This window comes from Cibotium barometz, chromosome 18 (genome assembly GCF_041138505.1).
Source record: "Cibotium barometz isolate CiBa-2024 chromosome 18, ASM4113850v1, whole genome shotgun sequence".
NCBI lineage: Eukaryota > Viridiplantae > Streptophyta > Polypodiopsida > Cyatheales > Cibotiaceae > Cibotium > Cibotium barometz.
Genome location: NC_141063.1, coordinates 16773744 through 16797310, shown reverse-complemented (window position 1 = coordinate 16797310; position 23567 = coordinate 16773744). Strand labels below are relative to the sequence as shown.

Genomic DNA, 23567 nt, shown 5'->3' with positions numbered 1-23567 from the left:
GGCTGCTAGCCCTTCAGTCTTAAAAACCTCAATTTAGGAAGCAGGTGTCCAATGTCCAAGTGTCATCAATTTATTTCCAAAAGAGTCATTTCAATCCTGTGCCAATTGGTAACATGTTTCCTCATCAACTAAACATGAACAATTTTGGTGGCTTCGATGTTCGGTTGCAAAATTTTACTGGTAAATTTTCTACTCAAAGTCTAGTACCAATACAGGATGTTTCAAGTTATGAATTCCCTGGAAACCAGTTACCTTGGAAAGGTTCTGTGCAAGGAGCCTATGGACAGCAATTAGGAGGCCATGGAAGAGCAGTGGGATTTACTGATATACAGTTGTTGCAGCAGCAACAGTCTTTGCAGTCCCAGCAACAGCTTCATGAGGTGCGTCAGCAGCTTGTTGCACAACAGCTTAGGCAGCAGTTTGAACATTCTAGACAGCAACAGATGCAACAGGAAGCACAGCTGCAGTTTTCAGAGACTTCATATTCTGCTCTTCTACATGGACCTGACACGCCACCTTCTCAGCCTGAGCCAGCTTGGGATACACCAATTGCAGAAATGGAAAACCATATTGCAGCGGGAGGTGTGGGTTGGTCTCTGAATGGTTCGTCATGTTATCAAGGGTTTCCAAATGATTTTCTCATGGGAAAGGATCAAAGTTCAGAATCGCAACAACGAGGGTTTTATGCAGATCCTTCCCTGTATGTAGGTGGGGGTGGACCTGGACTTGCTTTTCATCCTGGTACTCAACACATCTTATCGGAGCAGCCTAGTAGTAGTCTTAGAATGCCATTGAACATACATGAGGGAATGCCCATCCCTCAGCCTTTTACTTCTGAAAATGCACAACCCAAAGACCCGGGATACTCAAACCCATTTGCAGGACATATGATACAACATTCTGGTGAGCAGTTAATGGAGCAGAATCGGGTGTCCAACAGCCTTCACGAAATCAATAGTCAGCACCATTCCTATGACCGTGGGTTGAGCCAACCAAGAAGTTGGGGTTCTTTTGAGCAAAATCAGGATGCACCCAATCAGAGTATTCCTCAAACTTTGGAGGGGATGGAAGGTTCTCGTCAAAGCATTTCAAATTCTGAACAAAACCCTTTGCAAATGCAGCAACATTTGATAAACATTGACATGGGGAACGAAAATGCTGGTTTAAGCCACTATCAGCCGGGGAATATTCTACTGGAAGAAGGTAGTTTCAAACAACAAGAAGATTGGGCTATGCCATCAAGAGGAATGCCCACAGGGTACAATATAGGTGATGGCGAATGGCAACAATTTAATTCATGGCCTTCTGTGCAGGCCTACAGGATGCATCCAGATTTTGGAAATCGTCTGCAGCTACCTGCTGATTCAAAAGACAATACTTGGGGCACCAACATTTTGCAAGAGGGCGGCCACTTTATGGAAAATACATTCCGTGTGGCTGTCTCTTTAGGTAGTATGCAGATGGGGCCTAGTAATCTACAAAGTGGATGGCAAGCCGATAGTACAGATGTGTCTGACTCTGCAGCAACAATGGCAGGTAGTAATTTTCAGCCTTATCAGGAAGGCTTTTACTCCTCAGCTACTTTAAGGGCAAGGCAAGGGTCTGGTTTTGGCAGTGTCCCCGAGTCTGAAAGTGCACTTCCGTCTTCTTTGGAGCCATATGGCCATCATCAGGGCTCTTGGAAAAACCATACTTCACTTAACCAGTTCATAGTTGGAGTTGATACTAGGGATCCATCATTCAATGGGGATGGGCATAGCAGCATTTGGAATCCTGACTTTCAACAAGGAACCATTGAGGCTCAAGCTATGAATTCAGTGCTAAGAAAGCCAGGTCCTAGTAGTCGACATGATACTACTAGCCAACAAAATCAGGAGAGGCTGCTGTCTGCAGGTGGACATGTGCGACATCAACAAACTCAAACCAAATATATTCAGGGTTGTTTTGTAAGTGAACATGCCCCCAATTTAGTGAAGGCTCTGGAGGAACAGGCTGTCAAGTCAGCTTCTGATATGAGTGTAGACAGAGAAACTTCTTCCCACGAAAAGGATGTTGAGCTTGAGGTAAATACTTTGTTAGAAGAGGTTCCGAGACTCACCAACAGGTCTACATTCTAGCAATATGTATGGTTTAGGATATAGAATTTAAAATTTTAGTGCTTGACTTGTTTTTTTTCTATGTTTACAGGGTCCTCGGATCAAAAAGCACAGAAAATTTTCAGAAGTTGATGTAGGTGTAGCTCATCTGAGGCGCAGTCAGCCATCCAGCCCATCGTCACCTCAGAATGTCAAGCTAAGACTGGGACCTCCCTCCAATTGGTCTCAAAATCTGCAGCAGGGTGGTGCTATAAGTCGGAGGAAATCTTCTCAAGCACAGGATCTGGACAGCAATTTTCCCTCAGTAGGGAAGGATCATAATATACAGTCATTTTCTGATGGAGGTGGTTCTGAAATAGAAATGGATCAAGAAAGTGGTACTTCAATGGAAACTCACTGGGCTTTGCAGAGATCTGGCATGCCATCTAATTTTTCTTCATCAATTACAAAAGATAGCATGCAATCCAAAATTCCCTCAAGCTTGGCATCTGGACAAATGTTGAGTGGAGACGATGGCCAGTCGGTAGCTCCTACTCATGCCATGTGCTCTCTTGAAAATAGTGCAGGACTTCCTCAAAAGGAATCCAGTCATGGGGTCAATTGTCTTTCTGGTGCCGGGCAGGTGCAGGGAAACATAGCCAGTAATGGTTATTCTCAAGGAAAGTTTTTAACTTGCTTTGGTGCAGAGACTTTGCCTTTTGGAAACAATCCTAAGATGCCAATTTATGATGGCAACAGCAGGGAAATTATGGAAGACCAACTCTTGGTTGATCTTTTCATGAAGCAGTCAGGGGATAGAGCTCAAGTAGCCAATTTTCCAGGACTGCTAACTGCCTTGAAGTCCTCATCGTCTCAACAGTCAATGAAATCGTTGGGTCATCAAAGTACGCTCCCTGAGGGAATGGAGTCTTCCTGTTCGGCACCTTGTGATGTCCAAGGGGATGCACCATGTGTGATGCAGGAGACTCAAATCAATATAAAGAAGCCTACTAACTCACAGATTGTCAGCGGTGAAGGCCCAAGTTCAGTTTCCAGGCCCAGTATAGGAAGCCAGAATTTCGAAGGTGATTGCAATGCTCATTCCAAACCTCCTCCTGAACAGTCTTTCAGCCTTGAATTAAGTGAATTTGCTACTCCACGCATACAATCTAAGCTTCAAGAACACAGGAGACCGTCATTTCTTCATGGTGTCAGGTCCAGTCCTTTGCAAGATCCAGGCCAAAGGCAAGATCAAAACCAGTTTATATATTCGAAAGCCTTGCCTCCACAGCCTGGTGCTCAGCTGAGAGGGTTTAGCAGGTCAGCTCTGGAAATGTTTTGCCCCCCGCTCCCCATTCAGAGACAATCTATGCAGCCACAGACAGAAATGGGAAGGCCAATAAACAAATCTTTTGAGGGACGAACTCATTCTGAAGCTTGGGCTCCAAGAATTTTTGAGTCAGCCGTTGTAGCTGGTGGAAAAAGTGAAACAGTCCTGACGACTCTCAACAACCAGTCAAATCCTGGGATTATGGGGAAGGGGACTTTGCATCGCCAAGAAGCTGATGCATTGGTGGTAATGGGGCAAAATGCGTTTTCGTCAGATTCAAAAGCAATGCAACAGCAAAACACTTCTTGCTTAGATGTTGGAGGTCAGGGCAAGCGGCAGACAGCACTGTCGTTTATTCATACACAATCACCAGACCAGGCTCTGCGGAAGGATGTCGTCAGAAGCACAAATTCAATGACCATGAATGCTGAGGCACGGCAATCAGCTGGCCCTTATTCTGGGGTTATGGACAATGAGCAGTTATTAGTCTCTCAAGCATCAACATATCACAATCCTAGTGCTCGTGGCAGGGATTTCACTCTTTCACAGCAGCTCAGTTGGAACCAAAATCAGGCTGTACAGTATAGTGGTCATCCCACTCCTGGTGTGGATTACTCCACTTTGAGAGATGGAGAGCCTACATTCTCTGCAAGGACCGCTGGCTCTATGCAAGACCAGTTTTCTCAGCACCAATTTTCATTTTCAAAACAAAAATTCCATGCTTCAATCCCGATCCACCCAAAGAAGAGGAAGAAGCCAGTACCTCTGCTTATTCCCTGGCACATAGCAGCAACTCAACCTCGAGGCCAGCTTCCCTCCATAAGGTCTGGAATAACAGTGCTTTACTTGGGTTTCTACCTGCTGTTTAAACTTTTTCTCAAGTTTTTTTAAAGGGAATGGATGAGCACTGTTTTGGTCTGTAAATGCTGTATTCACTCTCAATTTTATGCAGTTTGCCCACTATAACTTGTAAAGTAATTGGATTTTTTTGGTGTCACAGTAAGGCTGAGCTAATGTGGGCTAATGCTACAAACCGTCTTCCAGAAAAGGTTACTCTCATGATCCATCTCAGGGATTAGTGATCACTTGATGCCGCGCATCATGTTTTGCATTAGTTTCACCAATACAGTTGGACTTTCTGAAAGTCCTTAGATTGTATAGTGTTGTGAAAAGGCTAAGGCTCTACAATATTCAGTTAGGAATACTGACCAAATGAATACTCTTTGTTTTTCCAAAGGATGCTGGGGAAATTTATGATGAAAGCACATCAAGAGCGAAGAGAAGACTTCGAATAACTACTCAGTCGATGCAGCAGCTTATCCCTCCACTCCCTAGTGTGCTAATGCATGGGAACAAGCCTGCGGATAATGAGTGTGCGACATATAATTTTGCAAGATTTGCATTAGCAGAGGCTTGTAGGCTGATGGCAGGTAGTGAAAGAGAAGCTGAACCTGCACAAAAGGGCATAGTAGACAACAAGAATATGTATGTTTCCTGTTACTGAAAAAAACTTAAAAGTGTCTTTAGTACACCTTTGGAGGTTCTTTCTATCGAAGAATTATGGGATGGACTTTTAACTGTTTACATTCTTTAGTGAAAGCTTCAATAACTTTGCTGTTGCCAGGGCTTTACATGGGGAAGCAAGGACGTGGGGTATGGCAAAGGACGTTGCCATGACAAGATTCATGGAAAGGGTCCAGCATTTGGATAGTGAGCTTGCAAGGTAGACCTCATAATACTGAGAAGTTGATTGTTGGTTGTGGGCCTAAATTTTGCTCTTGCACTTGGGTTTGTGTAGTAACCTTTAACCTGGGACTCCATGCTTTCATTTAACTTGTTTGTTTGTGTCGTCAAGTCGAAGCTAGCTGACTTTATGCCCTTTGTTTGCCTTTTGAAACTATGCCTTCTTGGATTTCACTTTATAGGGTTCTGCTCCTTCAACACTCATGTTCAGTAATTGTCCTAGACTTAACGTGTAGTAGCATTATTCCTAAGGTCTCACCAATAGGTGAATGTCTCTAGGCTTGATGCTGAGCTGATGTAGATGCTTTCTCAAAGTATTCCTTACCAAGAACCTCGTTAATATATTACCTCAGTTTTGGTGTTGGTTTAATAAATCATCATGACATTTGTACAAGGAATGGTTGTGCACATCCTCCCAGCCATAGCTCCCGGAGAGACATCAGTCAATTGTCACTAGAAAAGATCACAGTAGAAGAGCTGGAGGCCATAGCTCCTTTAGCTGAGGCTAGACCAACACAAAGTTGAGCTATCCAGCCAAATCCTGACGTTCCATATTGCTACATCCTTGGCACAGATTGTGCTCCTGTACACAATCTTCCAACCAACAACTCTGCACATAAAAGGAATGGTTTTTGATGGCCCTAGGAGCATAGTTGTCAAAACTTGTCCCAACCATGTTCTCATGTTTTTGCCAACCGTTTGCATCTCAATTTGGCAAACCAACCCTATTAAACCCCGTTGACGGTTGGCAATGTCATACCTCCATGCAAGGCAACCAAGATCTCTGTATTTAGCACTTGGATGCCACGTGGACATATCTGTACAGGACGACCTGGAGTGGAAATTGGTCCCATGTGAGTCCCAGTCTGGGACGAGTCAGCCAAGGTTCCACTCTAAGCGTCCAAGGTCAGGTGTACAAGTCCCGTACATGGTCTTGGTCAGGTGTGCATTGTCCTGTGTGCATTGTCCTGCACATGAAGCAGTGCTAGTCCGTACTGTGAGTCTCCCTTTGGAATGATGTCAGGTGTCCTAAGTGTTTGGTTTGCAACTAGATACGAGGCATTTGTCTAGAAGCATATAGTTGCATTAAGAAGGGGGGGCAGCCCTTAGGGTTACCCTAGAAAGGGTGTTGTATCCCTTGAATGGGCAAGGGGTAGGCCTTAGGCCACCCCAAGGGCCCAAGAGACCTGTGGCCAGTGGCCACTAGCCAAGGAATGACTGTGGCCCTATTGGCTAGCCCATGAAAGGGCCCGGCAGGCTGTCGGCCAGCCCATTGGGGCTTGGCCAGCCAGCCGACCTGCCTTAGAGGCCAGCCCAACTAGGCAGCCAAGGCATCTGAGCTGCCCTGTAGTCAGTGCAGGCCTAGGCAATAGCCTGGGCCCTGGACATCATGCGTAGGGCGGCCAACAAAACAGGTGTGAAAAAGCATGGATTAAAGGCCGACTGCTTTTGGAGCCAGCCGACCAGCATTAGAAGGGGCTATAAATATAGCTTAGGCATAAATTCAGTCAAGCATCTCATAATTCACAAAGGGTTGCTGTATTCCAAGGGCTAGGACAGACAAGGGGAGTGCTACAGCCAAGATGAAGAGTGCAAGTCAAGAACAGATCATCAGATCTACAGATTTGCATTATTGTACATCATTCTAATAAAGCAAATACACCATTCGTGGTGGGGGCCCTACAGAGGGTATTTATAGCCCCTTCTAATGCTAGTCGGCTGGCTCCAAAAGCAATCGGCCTTTAATCCATGCTTTTTCACACCTACAGATTTGCATTATTGTACATCAAATACACGATTCGTGGTGGGGGCCCTACAAAGGGTATTTGGGACCCAATACCGTGTCCGACTCCCTCTCTTTCTCTCTCTCTATTTCTGCATCTCTCTCTCTATGTTGTGCGTTATCTTCGTCGCAAAAGACTGCTGAATTTTGAACATTGAAGTTACCGATTCTATCCGACAAGCTTCGGCATGTTACATTGGTATCAGAGCCTTTTCTCAAGTATGAAGATTCAGCCAGAAAACTAGAGAAAAAGAAAGATTCTTTTCCCCGCTTGTGTGGTTGATTTCTAGACTTCGGAGAACCACCCCTTTCGGTGTGACTCTTGTCCCTAGAAGAACAGTTGGTTTTAGCCTCCGGAAGCCTCCGGAAAGTCTCCCACACGCATAGTGGATGGTTTTATTGCGTTTCAGAAAGGAAGTGCATATTCCCACAATGGCGAGCTTTGACGAAGAGAGAGAACAAAGAACTTTGGAACAAGGAGCACCAGACAGTCCTTCGAGGGCGGCAGACATGAGTGTGCATGACATGTTCTAGATGATGATGCGAGCAATCGCACACCAGAGCACTAAGTTGGAAGAGCAGACGGCGCAAATCTTGGCCCTAGAAGAAAGAACCTGTTTTCTAGCCTCTTTTTCTTCATCTCCTTCTCTCTCTCCTTAGCAGATCCTCTACCAGATAACCCTTATGAGGGATTACTATTGCATCCGAGTGTGACACTCGAGTTGCAGATGAGAGCATTGGAGATTTGATTGATGGAAGACCGTGTGGCAGCATTCCGTGTTGCTTCACACAAAGATGCCAGGCGACGTGTGGAGCACAAAAGATTTCTTGTGGCGTGTGGAGCAAGAGCGACACCAACTTCTTCCTTGAGTCATCCTCCCGAGAGGATGAACTTAAGTAAGTAAAATGGTAAACTCGACCCCATGACCCTTTATTCCGGGTCGCAACAATTCGAAGCTTTTTTTACTGCTGTAAGAAAAAATGATACTGATAGAGTGATCTTGGCTAGTTGGTATTTATAAGGTGAGGTCATTCCATGGTGGACCTAGGGGGCTCATTTCCACACCAGATAGGTATGGCAGTTTATATCTAGGATAAGTTTGTCTTAGATCTTAAATGACAGTTTCTACAGCCCCATTACCTTAGCGATTGGAAGACGAGTTCAGGGGGGGCGTTTTGACACGTAATCAATCCTACAATTTTGACGCGTAATCAATCCTACAATTTGCCAACAAAATTTCAAACTTATGTCTACAATTGGGCATCTCTGATAAGGACAAGAAAGGGCAGTTCCTTTATGGCCTACGCAAACCCAGTGGGAGGTGCATATGTTTTGGCTAGCTACCTTTGAAGATACACTCTCACTTGCGCAAAGTGTTGAGATGAAGTACAATGGCGGAAAGCCCAAGACTTCCTAGCCTTCCACTCCCAAGGCACCCGCCTCGAGGGGAAAAGGCCAGAACTAGATGGGGTCTTCCCTAGGACAGAGCACGAGAGCCTCTAGGCCTACGGGGGAAAAGTAACCAATACCCGAGGGACTCATGCTTGCTCCCCACCATGACATGTGTGGACGGGCACCTAGTATGTGACCACTGAGTAACTAGACCAGAGGGTTCCATATCAAGGGTTGTCAAAGGCGCTCCTCTGCTGAAGCTAGGGAGGACTGCGAAGGGCCGGTCATAGGTGGTCCCAAGCCCGAAGGAGGCTGGCTGCAAATCTGTCCTCAAATGTTGAACTAAAGCCACGGGCGTGCATCTTTGTGAAGATCCATCTTAGGCTTTGGGGCCAGGGACCATCTAGAACGGGGGTGCGGGTTGAGATTCGGGCTAATAGAAAGTCCTTCCAATGTTCACCATGCGGAAGAAGTCCATGAACGATCAACTTGCTCGGCAAGGCTCGTCTTTGAATAGAGGGATCAATGATGCCAAGGGCCCCTCGATGGCGAGGCTGAATGATCATCTTCAGGCCACCTTGGCCCGCGTGGGCCTCCCATCACCACCAGCCTAGAAGAAGTTACGGAGCAACTGCTGAACTTGACCAATGCATGCCCAGAAGAAGGCCCAACAGGAAGTGATGTACCACATGGTGGTGAGAAGAACTTGGTTCGCCACCATGGCCTGGCTGAACTCCAGTATGACCTCCTCCTCTGAATGCTCAGAAGAAGAAGGGCAGATTTCTTGGCTATAATTCATGCCCTTGCGATTTGGAAAACTACCTTTTGGGGATTGAGTTTACCGTCAAGACCGATCATCAAGCTTGAGGTACTTTCTCACACAAACAAAGTTTTCGGAAAAGCACATGAGGATGGCCGACTTTCTTTCCATGTTTCATTTTTAGATCGAACACACACTTGGAACGAAGAAGGTACTTGCAAATGCCTTATCTTGAAAGCCTTATGTAGTTGCAATTTCCATTCCCTCCCATCAATATTTATTTGCCTCTTTTGCTATTCAGAACGAATATCTTGTGAAGGACAACTGCGTATGTGGTGAAGGACCTAAGGTAAAAGGTGATGGATGAATGCCACCTATCTCCTTATTGTCACATGCACTCTACACTCTAGTGCATGGTGACAAGCTGGCTCATCATTAGTGCATCTTGTATATCAGTAGGAACCATTTGTAGGATATGATTTTGTTGTATGCTGCGGCCCCATTGTAAGCCCCAATCCGGGACATGTCAAGCATGAGCTACGTAGGTCTTTCCTCAGCCATAGAAGGAAGGTCGGTTAGTCAGTCAGTCCAGTCTCTTAACCCACTTGAGAAGAAAATCATTCATGCATGTAGCAGTCAGTAGAATCCATAGGGTTTGCGTTTAGATCATGGTCATAGCATTCATTTCATGTGCATGTGAACCTTTCCTTAGCATTTGTACCCTCAAGACCCAGTCGGCAGCCTAATGGACCAGTCAGTAGCCTTAAAAGCATTATAAACAGCACATACAACCTATTTCCAGGTCGTATATTATAAGGAGCCAGCCTACTTGCACTTGAGCAAACCGACCAGCCCTGGCGCTTCCCTTATTCATGCATCAGTCGATAGATCTTCATTAAGGCTGAAAACGCATTTCCCTCTCTGTTCCTCTCTTGCAGAAACCGCAGCTTCATCTATCATCTCTTCTCTTGCAGGAAAATGCAGCACTCTCAACCTTGCATACACAGACATCTACAGCCACCATTCTCTTGCATATTCAGCCCTAGAACAGTCCCCAAACAGCCCCTTTCTCGGCTACAGTTTGCAGCCCTCCTACAGCCCCTTGGAAGAGTGCATTGGTATTGAGATTGGTCATCTTTGGTGCTTCTATAGCAGTGTGCAGTCAGTCCATCGCAAGGTCACCGGCGAAACGTTTCACTGTTGAAACGAAATGTTGCTGAAGCGATTTATTTTGAAATGAAACATTTCAACGTTGGGCAGGTGGACAAGGAAACGGTAGACAGAAACGATTATATACATAAAATTTGAAGGCTGGGGGGCCAAATCTGAAATTTCACATTTGGACATTCAATTGGAGAGGAAAAGTGCAATTTCCCCCTCCATTTTAGGGGCCTAAATGTGAAATTTCAGATTTGGGTCTTTAACTGGAGAGGAATAGTGCAATTTCCCCTTCCAATTTGGGAGCCCAAATATGAAGTTTCAAATTTTGGCTTGCCAAAATGTGAAATTTCAGATTTGGGCCTTCAATTGGAGAGCGAATGTGCAATTTTTCTTTCCAATTTGGGGACCCAAATCCAAAATTTCAAATTTGGGCCTTCAAACTTATTTACAGATTTACTTTAATACTTACAATCAAGAAAACAAAAGTACCAAAATCCAATAGCGAATAACCAAACAAAGTTTAAAACTATGATGGAGTGTTGATTGCATCCATGGACAATTTTGAGTGTTGCTCATTCTGAGTCATACTATATACATGTTACATTACAAAAAATAACATGCCTCATAATTGGTGGAGCCGCAAGCACAAATTGCAATTCTGGACTTTTCAGCTGCCTAGAAATGCTGGATGAAACGTCCATGATTGAAACGTTTCAATAGTGAAACGCGTTTCACGTTTCAACATCAACGAAACGCGTTTCGTGGTGACCATGGTCCATCGTTTGGTCTTCCGAAGGTCTTGTGCAAGGTCACCGCGAAACGTTTCACTATTGAAACGAAATGATGATGAAACGATTTATTTTGGAACAAAACGTTTCAACAACAGGTAGGTGGACAATGAAACGTTGGACCGAAATGATCATATACATAAAATGTGAAGGTACTGGCCAATAGTTATAAGATGATATTAGCATATTTATCATCGGTAAACAAAGAAAACATACAAAAGAGAATAGAAAAGAACAAATAGGATGAAAGAAGGAAAGAGAAAGAATTATAAAAGCTAAATAGCACACAAAATCACAACCTTTTTCCCCACATGAAACAATATGGTTTCAATGTGCACATGAAACATTTCAACACTGAAACGTGAAACAAGTTTCATGGTGACCATGGTCTTGCGTTCAGATTCATTCTCACATCAAAGTCAATCCCGCATTCATTCTCTTCAAAGAAATAAAGCAAATACTCCTAGCAATAGGAGGGGCCCTTCAGTGGGTAATTGGGACCCAATACTGTGTACAGATCTCTCTCTCTTAAAGTTTGAAGGATTTCTAAAGACTCACGAAACTCGGGATACAGGTCCTTTCATCTATGCATATTCTGCTACATGTTACATTGTATCAGATTCATCTTGTCCACACACACCACATCCTAGCGTGAGAGCATCCTTGGATGATCCAACTTCCCTCCGGCGTGACCATCGATTTCAGCAACAAGTCTATAGAGGAGAGTACTCATCATCAGGAGGAGCCTGTTTCTCCCAAAGAAATCTTTTTGTTCCACCACTAGAAGATGCCATAGCTCTACTCAGAGCTGAGAACCAACTTCTCATGGAGCGTCTTCAACTCTTGGGGGCCATTGTAGCATAACCAACTACTCTAGCTTCCCCTGACTTCATCTCTGTCTTCTTTTAGATGGAACAACAAAGATGAGAAGATGAGGCCAGATGGCGGGAAGAGAGAGCTCAAAATGAAGAAAAGAAAAGACAAGAAAAAGAAGAAAAGCGTGAACATAAGGAAGCCCAACGTAGGGTTGATGAAGACCGGTGTTAGGCTGACCTTGCAACTCAAGAGCACCAACAAGTGCTCGATCATGAGCAAATGTTACTCGAACACACGTGGGAAAGAGAGGCCATGCATATGCAGTTCCAACATACCCTCTCTCCATTCTCTCCGCCCATCGGTGCCACCGGCCAGCCTCCCGCAACATCAACGACCGTTATTCGAACTCAGCCAAACTTTAGTAAGGATGACGGTAAGTGTGATCATTCAGCTGTCGATCAATTTATTCATCAGTTTAATGCATATTTTCCTTTGGCTAAGTTGAAAGATTCGCAAGAGAAAGTCCACGTAGCATCTTACAGGCGAGGCAGTCACTTGGTGGCAGCATTGGTCAAGTCTACATACAAACCCAACCACAGGTGTCAGCTGTTCACCAGGACACCTTCGTCCACGACTTGAATACTAGATTTTTCCCTCCCCCAGTATTTGACCAACTTGGTAGATAAGTTTTATGGACTCAAACTGAGTGGGTCGCCCGTGCTTTAGTTTTTCGGTAAGGTTGTCACTTTAGCATAATAGTTAGGGTTATCTGAGCGGGCCAAGATGGATCAATTCATATTTGGATTGGATCCTAACATTCGGTTCACAGTTCGTAACTTTAAACCCAATACCTATGATAGAGCTTTGACTCTTGCTCAAAATGAGGAAATGAAGATGAACGGAGGCAAGCCAAAAACAACCGTAGTCTAGTACCAAACTCCAGCAGTAGCAATCTTCTTTGCAGCCGGGGAAGGGTACTCCGTCTTCTAAAGACGCCAAGAAGGACAACAGTTCTAGCTTTAGTTTAGGGGGTAAGAAGGATAAGGAATCCAAGCCTAAGAAAACTCCCGAGGAAAAGGCTAAATCAGGCATCACTAGAGGCAATCTTCCTCTAGTGGTGCAAAGAAAGTATCATATAGAGAACCGTTGTTTCTTCTGTCATACATTGGGGCATGGTAAGAAGGATTATTAGAAATGGCAAGCGGAGCAAGCCTCCAAGCAGCCTTCTTCCATAGTTACCACATCATCTCCCGCTCCTCCAGCACTGCCTACCACCACCAACGTAGTTCAACTCTTACCTTCTCTGTATCTCATGCCACTCGTGGTATTTGATGCTAAGCAGGAGGGTGAGGATGAGGCTACAGTGAAAAACCTGATCCGAGCTTATGGCTTTGCCAAGGGGTGCCAAATTGTAGTCCTTTTTGACATGGGCAGTTCTGAGGACGTCATCTCTCCCTAGTTGGCTACCAAAATGAGCTGTACCTTAGTGTCCTATCATTTGGATGTGGACGGATTTACACTTGGTCTCTGCACCCACATATCTCAAAAGGCACAACAGTTTTCTTTTCAGGCTTGAAAGGCCTCATTCCAGTGAGATTTCATTGTCTCTCCTTTTTTGGGGTGTGACATGATCTTAGCATTCCAGTGGTTTCGCTAGTATGAACCCATTCCCAATTGGGGGCGGACACTTTTACTATCTGTAAAGGTTTTCCTGAGCTTGTCATGATTCGTGGGGATAGAAGCATTCTTGGCATTCCATTGATTTCTCATCTCCAGGTCCGACAAGCTATCCGCAAGGGAGGTGAAGGAGCATTGATTTATGTTCGTGCTCAGATAGCTTCTACCTCATCGATAACAGCTGTCTCATCTTCATGTTCAATCCCTTAGTTGACAGATCTCCTTTCTCGACATCAGGACATTATGCTTAAGGACGATCTTCCACCTAGTCTCCGACTCTCTCGTCCCGAGGATCATTATATCGATTTGGTCCCTGGGGCAGAACCTCCTAGCAAGTTTCCCTATTGTCTTTCCAAGACTTTAGAGAGCGAGCTAGAAAAGCAATTATTTGAGTTTCTCTGAGTTGGATTCGTGCGGCCATCTTCCAAACCATTTACTGCACCCATCCTATGTCCAAAGGAAGGACAAGTCTGCATGCCTTTGTGTAGATTACATGGAATTAAACAAACTCACCATCAAGAATAAGTTTTCTATGCCCAGGATTGAGTACATTTTGGAGTGTTTAGACGGTGCAAAGTTTTTCACTAAGATAGATCTCAAAAGTGGTTACCATCAGGTCCGCATTTTTGAATATGACATTCTAAAGATAGCTTTTCAGACAGGGCATGGTCACTACGAGTTTGTAGTCATGCCGTTTGGGCTTACCAACGCACTGGCAACCTTCAATAAAATGATGTCCAGGTTATTTGGAGTACATATTGCTAAGTGTGTTTTCATATTTCTTGACGACGTACTTATAATTTCAGCCACTGCGGAGCAGCATGAGAAAGATGTGGAGGAAGTCTTGCAACTTTTGCGAGATAATGGGCTCTACAGCAACGCCAAAAATTCTGTCTTTGGCGTTACAAAGGTGCAATACTTGGGCTACATCCGGGATTCGATTGGATCCCACAAAGGTTCAAGAGATTTTAGATTGAGATATGCCAAGACCGCCCAAGAAATCCGTGCATTCGTGGGTCTTTGCTTGGCCTATAGTTCAAATGTTGACCAGTTTTTCAACCTTGTAGCGCCTCTCACTGACTTGCTCAAGGGGGTGAAAGCTCGTCGGCAAAAAGTCATAGTTACATGCAAAACACTTGATGCATTCCGTGCACTCCAGAAAGCAGCCTCAGAAGTGCCCGTTCCGAAGTTAGTACCTTTGGATGAACCTTTCGAGGTCATTACCGATGCCAGTATTGTAGCCATTGGAGTTGTTCTTCAGTAGGACAATAAACCCGTAGCCTACTACAACCGAAAGTTGGATGTTATTTGGTTTATGGACAGTCAGCTTTTGGGTGTGATCACAACGCTCAAACATTGAAAGACTTTCTCTATGGACGGGTTTTTCACAGACAAAACTGACCACCGACCCACTGAAGTGGCTCCAGACGATGCCAAGTGCCTAGTGGAGTGATCGGCAAGCCAGATGGAGTCAGGTCTTTCAACAGTTGAAATGATTGAGTACATCCCTGGTAAGCATAACCCAGTTGCAGATGCTCTTAGTAGAAAGACCAGCATCCAGACCATGTAGGAGTCTACCATTCTTGAGATCTCTGGAAAAGACTTGGATAGCATGAAAGATCAGTATGTCGATTCCGCAGAGTTTGATACTCAATATAGTTTGGTCCACACTTTTGAGCCTGACCATTATTTAGTGCAGAATGGTTGGCTGTTCTACAAGAACCGTCTCTGTGTCCTTTGAGAAAAGCACGTAGCTCTTCTCCATGATGTCCATGACTTCTTAGTTGGAGGCCATAGAGATATCAACAGTACCCTAGAGAAATTGGAAAGGTCCTATTATTGGCCAAAAATGAGGCCCGATGTTTATTCACATGTTCAAGCTTGTAAGATTTGTCAAAAGGTCAAGGTTCCACATACGAAAAAGGCTAGTTTACTTCAACCTTTGCCTATTTCCGACAGACCTTTCATTGATAATTCTATGGACTTTGTAGGGTCTCTACCAGCATCCACCGGATCTCGCGACACTCAGTGTTTTACCATCGTATATCACTTCAGTAAGTTCTGCATGCTCATCCCATGCAAGCAGATAGCCACAGTCCAGGACGTAGCCTGTCTTTTTCTCAAACATTGGTACCCCATTTGTGGGTTGCCTAGAACCATCACATCAGACAGTTCACCTCGCATTTTTGGAGGGTATTATTCGAGAATTTTGGTACCAAGTTACAATTGTCTAGAGCATTAAAGTTGCCTAACAATGGACTATGCATGATGTTTTCCATGTTTCTTGGCTAAAACCATATGTTGGTCCATAAGTTTTTGATGTTTCAGATGAGCAGCAACTAGACGTGGTTGATGAAGCAGAAGTCATTGAGCTTGAGCAGATTTTTCTTCATCATTGGAAGCATCGTTTCGGTCGACGACTCTGATAGTTCTACACGAAGTTGCAAGATCAAGGTACCCATGAAGCGGTTTGGATTGATGAGGAGTTCTTTCAGGAGCCCTAGTTGTTGCCGGACTACTTGGAAGCAATGAACCTGCTGCCAAGCTAAGCAGGAGGGAATGTCACATGCACTTTGCACTGTAGTGCATGGTGACAAGTTGACTCATCATCAGTGCATCTTGTATATCAGCAGGAACCATTTTTAGGATATGATTTTGTCGTATGCCGTGGCCCCATTGTAAGCCCCAGTCCAAGACATGTTAGGCACGAGCTACGTAGGTCTTTCCTCAACCATAGAAGGTAGGTTGGTCGGTCGGTTAGTCAGTCCAGTCCCTTAATCCACTTGAAGAAAATCATTCATGCATGTAGCAGTCAGTAGAATCCATAGGGTTTGCGTTTAGATCATGGTCATATCATTCATTTCATGTGCATGTGAACCTTTCCTTAGCATTTGTACCCTCAAGACCCAATCGGCAGCCTAATGGACCAGTCGGCAGCCTTAAAAGCATTATAAACAGCACATACAACCTATTTCCAGGTCGTATATTATAAGGAGCCAGCCTACTTGCTCTTGAGCAAACGGACCAGCCCCCTCATGACTATATATACATAGCGCTTCCCTTATTCATGCATCAGTCGATAGATCTTCATTAAGGCTGAAAACACATCTCCCTCTCTGTTCCTCTCTTGCAGAAAACGCAGCTTCATCCATCATCTCCTCTTGCAGAAAACACAGCACTCTCAGCCCTGCATATACAGTCATCTACAGCCACCATTCTCTTGCATGTTCAGCCCTAGAACAGTCCCCAAACAGCTCCTTTCTCAGCCACAGTTTGCAGCCCTTCTACAGCCCCTTGGAATCATGCATTGGCATCGAGATTGGTCATTGTTGGTACTTCTACAGCATTGTGCAATCAGTCCATCGTTTGGTCTTTCGAAAGTCTTGTGTTCGGGTTCATTCTCATGTCAAAGTCAGTCCCGCATTCATTCTCTTCAAAGAAATAAAGCAAATACTCCTAGCAATAGGAGGGGGGCCTTCAGTGGGTAATTGGGACCCAATATTGTGTATAGATCTCTCTCTCTTTCTCTCGGGATTGTTCCTACAACATTAAAAAGGGCTTCTTCATTGGGTGTGTGGGTAAATAAAACAAAATGGGCTAACCTTTCTATCACCCAAGTGTGGTAGATTGGTTAGCTCATGGAGTTGTTATTCAACACGTCTTGTGTTTAAATCTCACTCCTGTTGGATAGATCATATTTGGTCTCTTGGGATTGTTCCTACGACGTTAAAAAGGGCTGCTTCTTCTCTCTCTCTTTGTGTCTGTCTTAAAGTTTGAAGTAATAAAGTGGATTGCTAAAGATTCACAAAACTCAGGATACAGAAGGCAGTGTGAGACTTGTGTGACAGGTCCTTTCATCTACGCATATTCCGCTGCATGTTATAGTTATGTAGGTCATAGAGGCATTTTACCCACCACTCAGATGATTGAGAGATACTTTTATTGGCTAGGCATGTGATGGGACATTGATGCTTATGTACGCCAATGCATGATATGCCAAAAGGTGAAATATGATAGTCAAAAGGCCCCGGGTACGCTTCAGCCTTTAACTATTTCCAATCAGCCTTGGGAAAGCATCATCATGGTTTTTACTATGGATTTACCTCCTACACAATTTGGAAATGTGCCATTTGGACCATATGGACAAGTTTAGCAAGCAAGGTCATTTCTTGCCGGTCAACAAGACCATTAAGGCGAACACATGGTTTGCATCTTTATGTCGCAGATGTTCAAACATCATGCGATGTGGAAGTCCATAGTGAGGGACAGATCCTAGGACCACTTGTTTGATAATTTGGACACAAAGTTGGATTTTTCTTCAGTTTATCATCTCTAAATGGATGGCCACTACAAATTTAGCAATGCCATACCAATGTTGCAGATTAGAAGACCTCATGGGAAGAAGTATTTGCCTCTAGTGGAGTTTGCTTATAGCAACACTGTACATGCATCCATCCTTCGCACCAAGGATTAAATCTTTGCCGCTGATGATGAGTATATACAGGATTTAGACATTGCCATTGCCCAAGTGCGAACAATGGTAGAGCGGTCCCAAGACAAAAACAAGAGGGCAAGAGACAAGCATAGAAGGCAAATGGATATGAAGGAGAATGATTGGGGGTTTTGCTGAAATTTGAGACAGCTTGACTCAGGAAGCGACCCTGAAAGGAAGGCATGAACGTACACCGCCATTTCCGAGCTAGAGCTGAGAGTATGATAGTGAAGGAAACATGTTGACATATGGAGCTCTCATTTTGGTGATTGTGTTGTTGTTGAATGTTCAGAAATGAATTGTTTTTTCATTCATTTTTCTGTATATATATGTACACTATATAGTATATTTTTTATGTTTTTGCAGACCTTACGTAATTAACGTACCTCAAAATCTCAACCCGTAGTTGAATGCATACCTTACCGTGCCGTACCTTTCCACCTTGCACCAATTGGACATGTCTTTGATATTTTGAACTTGGATTATCCAAAAAGCTCAGCTTGGCCAGCATGCATGTTTTGGATTAACCATATGGCCTAGATGGTAAGTAGGCTTGGATTAGCCAATGGGCTTAGACTAGGGACTTTGTGTCCGGCGTCCGCACCTAGATGCAAGGGATACAAGTTGTTTGAGAATGGGAGATTGTCCAATACACGATGTGCATTTGCATTGCATCTACCAATGCGTGGAATATGTTTTGGGATACAATGTTTTCTTGCCTGTTCCTTTTGTGTGTGAGAGTTCATAAGAGATCCGGCATGCCTGGAACTATATCCCGGAGGACCATATGTGTGAACTTGTATGTTGATGTAACTTGTGGATGGTTGACAGGTGGTAAGTATACTCCCAATACTTGGAAGAGTTTTGTGTGTGTCCTAAGGGATCCAGCACACCCAGAACTATATCCCACAAGACCACACGTGTTAATGTATTAGGCCAGATGACAACTAGTGGGCACGGTGAGGGTGTGAGCTGCCCATGGGCTAGCCACTTCTATGGTGAGCTGCCCATGCCAACTGTGAGGGCGATGCCCAACACGTGGCACCCACCAGGTGCCACTTGGTGGGTGGGTGCATCACCCTCTACCATGAGGGTGAACCCTTTTAAAAGGAGGCACGATCTCTCCGCCTCGTTTTTCGCTTGGGATACCTCATTGGTGGCCTACCCTTTTTCTCTCATTAGCATCACCCTCCTCCATTAGCGCGACCGGCTCTGCCCTATCCAGCTTGTGTGCGCCGCCTATCAGAGCCTTGTGCCCATTGCTCCACCCTGTCTCTCCTGTGTACTGCTGCGTGCCGCCCAGCAGTACCTAGTGTGTGTGTGTGTGTGTGTGTGTGTGTGTATGGTGTTACGAGCTCTAGCCATGGCGATTCCAGCCCTCAGCCGGCCCTTCTGGTGATCCCGACCTGTTCATTCTGTAGTCTACGGTTCGTTCTCCCTCCTGGCGCCAGCTCGCTGTGAACAGCCACCTTTCAGAGCTCCGTTTTGTCTCTTTCCTGTTTCGTTCCAGCCCCCTGCAGCTCTCAGTTTTGTGTGTGCGTTCCATCCAGCTCTCCTTTAGTGTGTCCGTCCCATCCAGCACTCCGTTTGTCTATGAGCACGACGATCTGCTCCACGATTTCAGCCAATTCGCAGCCCTTACTTCTGCTCGCTCAAAACTTCTCACTGTTTCGCCATCCTGTCTGCCCTCTCAATCCTCCAAGCGCCTCGCTACAGGTCTCTGTGTTCCCTTCTGTGTAAGTCTCGATGGCAGAAACAAGCAAGTATTATGTCAAGAGAGCACTTTCTCCTGAACCTAAAAGACAATCAAGGGAAACTCTGCCCCCCATAGCTCCTTCATCTGAAGATGCTTCCTATGTGTTTGACATGTTGAATGAGGATTTTCAACAAAGTAGAAGAGAATGGATACTACCTGCTCCGGAACTCACTTACAAGATGAAGTTGCCTTCTCTCGTGCATCCTCTGAAGAAGCTCTCTCAAACTGCAGTCATCATCTTTTTTCCAGGCAAAATACCCTCGGCTAATGATGTGGGACAATGGGTGAATTCTCTCCTAGGTGGATGCTATGTAGAAGGAGTCTATTTTGCCTCCCGAGGATTTTATGAAGTTCATCTCTTGGATGCATTGACAAAACAAAAGATGCTGGAAATGTCCCCTTTATTTTTTGGTCGTCAAATGGTGCACATCATGCCTTGGTCTCCTAATAAGGACTATCAGAATCTCATCAAACATCACTGCCCTGTATGGGTTGAAGTGGTTGATTTTCTAGATTACATGAGAACAGAGCTTCCAGGCTTAGCGATGACATTGGGACAAGTGATCTGTCCCCCTCGTCCCACAGGTAATAAAAATCGTTTTTGCATCTTATGGGATACTGATAGACCAACCCCCTCTGCTATTGCAGTTGAGATTGAGGGTGTTAATTTGGGAAAGAAATATTTCACTTTGAAATGGGGCATTTTTGTTGGAGCTTGTTTCTCTTGTCACAAGTTTGGGCACCTAGCTTCTGAGTGTCCCTCTATCCTTCATCCGCCTCCTCCAGCTGCCATTCCTCCGCCATCTAATAAAGGAGGTCAGAAGACATATGTGGAAAAGACTGAAGCTAAAGGAGCAAAGCCTTCAGTTCATACAGGGAGCCAAGCCAATTCAGCTCAAAACAAGGATAAAGGAAAAAGCAAGCTAGTGGAAAATAATTCATCTTCTCACGAGGGTTGGCAGAATGCAAAGAAGACGGTGCCTCTCAAACAAAGACCTCTCCAATCTCGTAATTGGGATGCTTCTGCTCCATCTCCTGGTCAACCTTCTACCTCTTCGGACAGCCCCATCTCAAAGGCATGGGTCAATGCAGTCAAGAAGGGTATTCCACTTTGTGAAGAAGATGATCTAGTTAGGGAATTGGATTCTGAGGGTCAGCAAGACCCTGTGGCAATGGCAGAGGCCTGATGCCTCCCTTTCTCTTTGAGGACTGCTCATCTCTTGTACATATTTTCATGCGTGCTTCTCTTAAATGTATTTCTTATAACATACAGGGCCTCTGCAACCAGCATAAATGGAGGCTCCTATGGCATTATATAAATAAAACTCATCCAGATGTTGTGTGTCTGCAAGAGCATAATCAGCATTCTTTTGCTGGCCAGCATGGGTTCTTTTCAGGATATGATATATTTTATGCAGGATCTGAACAATTCTCTGGGCTGTGCATTTTAGCCAGACATGATCTGCAGCCCTGCATAGCATATAATGATCTTTGTGGCCGATGGATGATTATCCAATGTATGATCAATGGAGAGATTTTTGAAATAGGGCATATTCTCTCTTTTCCGACAGCATGCCAACAATACAATCTTGGGATGCATCATAGACCTAAATGGAAAGCTATTACAGATCTCTTACACCCTTTCATTCCGATTCCAACATTGGATGTAAGAGACAGGCTTCAAGATTGGCATCTTCAGTCTTCAAGTCCAAGATTATCCTCTCAGCCTTTGCATCTATTGACTTCCATACAGGCTTATCGATTGATATTACCTCCTCCATGGATTGCTCATCATGCTAATTCTCTTTGGCATCTGAATAAGTCTTTAGCTTGGTGGAAAGGAAAATTGACGTTGATATGGAAGTTGAAAATGCCATTGAAGTAGAGACTCTTTCTTTGGAGATGCATTGTTGGTATTTTTCCAGTGGGAGTGAAATTGGCTCGAAGAAGGATTGCCTCTCCTCTTTGTCCAAGATGTCATCATACTACTGAGAGTATTCCGCATTTATTGTGGTTTCGTTCATATTCCAGAGACCTTCTGGACAAGATCTCCTATTTTTTCTCTCTCAGATCATCTGCACACAGGTTCTGGATGTTTGGCAGATTATCAGCTTCTTTGTCCCAGTATTCTCTTTTCTTCCATTGGATCAGATACTGGGCCTTATGGACCCTCTGGCTACAGCGAAATCATGCATATCTGAATTCACCCCTTCAGCACCCTTATGAGTTCTTCCGAGCCTCATTGCGGCAGTCCTTATATGATGCCTTACATGAGGAAGATTTGGATGTTTCTTGTATTCAGCTTTTCTTTTACTGTTTCTGATGGATAGGGCATAGGCTCTTTTCTCGAGCACTGCCCTGATGTAAAATGGATGTTTCATAATATAATTTCTTTGTTTCACAAAAAAAAAAGTGTGTGTGTGTGTGTGTGTGTAAGATAAAGTGTTTAGAGTCCAGAGCTTATGACTGATTGAGGCTTGTAAGGCTTGCCTCAATTATCACTTCTATGTAAAGCTTATTGTCGTATGGCTGTCTTTCATGCACAGGCACACAATTATCACTTCTATGCAAGACCTTCGTGTCTTTTTTTTGTGTGCTTATGTTTTTTGGATAAGGTAAACCGTAGTCTTCTCAATGGTTGTTGCCAGAATTTGAAACTGCTTTTTCATTTGATCGTAAAGCTCTAAGAAGACTCTCTCCTCCATACTTATGAAATTACCGTGATGTGTACAGACTTGATTGTTCAACATCTGCGCTAGAGCTCAAAGGCAAGACCCATGATTTGGAGAAACTGTCGATTGTTAATAGATTGGCTAAGCACCACGGGACAGGTTTCATCTTAGATTTTTCAGAAAGTATATTTGTAGAGAACATTCCAGACTGTGGTCCTGGAATTCGAAGAGCACCCCCTCAAAAATATGTAATTGCAGTCCCAATGCCAAGGACCTTGCCAGAAGGTATAAGATGCCTTTCTTTATAAAGTGAAGTTTTGATCCATTTTTGGAAATTCAGTAAAGTTCAAAAAGATACCTTCTATGGTAAAGAAAACAAAGCTATTCATCATAGACAACCTCAGCAGCCAGGTGTCGTACAAACTTGTGTCCTGTTTGTCATGCTTATCTATCACTGCATGGGGTCTTCATATCATGATCATCTTCATAATTGCGGAGTGCATGATTATTAGGCCTGCAACTTAGCAAGTACATTGAAACTACTGTGGTTTTTGTGCTACTTTGTGCTACCACACTCCTCAATACATGTGACGTTTGAAAGTAGACACTTGGAAAAGTGAATTTCCTACTTATATCTAGCAAAAGCATAGCACATCCGAGTTTCATAACTGATCACGATTCTTGTGGGTTTAGTTGTATCAAAGTGAACTCTTATTTTGTAGCAAGAAGAACTCAATTTTGTTTGAGGATGTGCCAAAAGGAAGGGAAGTCAATGGTCACTTGCCTGAGTGGCTGTTTTGCTGCCTAGAAGGGGGTGTGAGTCCGAAGAAGAGAGTCGCTTTTACTTTCGGTTTTTTTAACAGGCATTTGAGGCTTAATGTTCGGCTTGTTCACAAGCTCTCTCTCTCTCTCTCTCTCTCTCTCTCTCCCCTCAATTTAAGAAAGCCAATCTCAAACTATCACCTCCGCTGAGATTGGACGTCAGCATGGGAGAAGCAGGGTTCTGCTAGATGTGCCTGGGAATGACATCCATCTCCTTCTCAAGCGGGAAAGACACTTACCATTCAAGGAGGTGGCTTTTTGTAGAAGCACTGCTTGGATCCTCTCCACACGGAGCGGGG

At 44.4% G+C, this 23567-nt stretch overlaps 1 protein-coding gene across 2 annotated transcripts in view; it reads left to right on the top strand.

Annotated features, from left to right (window-relative positions):
* The window catches only part of LOC147628997 (uncharacterized), a 22857-nt gene extending 18 nt beyond the window's left edge, over positions 1 to 22839 (top strand). The window contains exons 1-7 of one of the 2 annotated variants that reach the window (XM_086812197.1): positions 114 to 2063; positions 2188 to 4229; positions 4406 to 4454; positions 4643 to 4890; positions 5030 to 5128; positions 22321 to 22389; positions 22508 to 22839. In XM_086812197.1, the coding sequence (XP_086668323.1) occupies positions 114 to 2063; positions 2188 to 4229; positions 4406 to 4454; positions 4643 to 4890; positions 5030 to 5128; positions 22321 to 22389; positions 22508 to 22754 (4704 nt within the window). In that variant the 3' untranslated portion in view covers positions 22755 to 22839. Of the gene's footprint in view, positions 2064 to 2187; positions 4230 to 4405; positions 4455 to 4642; positions 4891 to 5029; positions 5129 to 22320; positions 22390 to 22507 lie in introns of both variants that reach the window. The other variant, XM_086812198.1, reaches the window with a different exon arrangement.
* Positions 22840 to 23567: the final 728 nt, after the last annotated feature.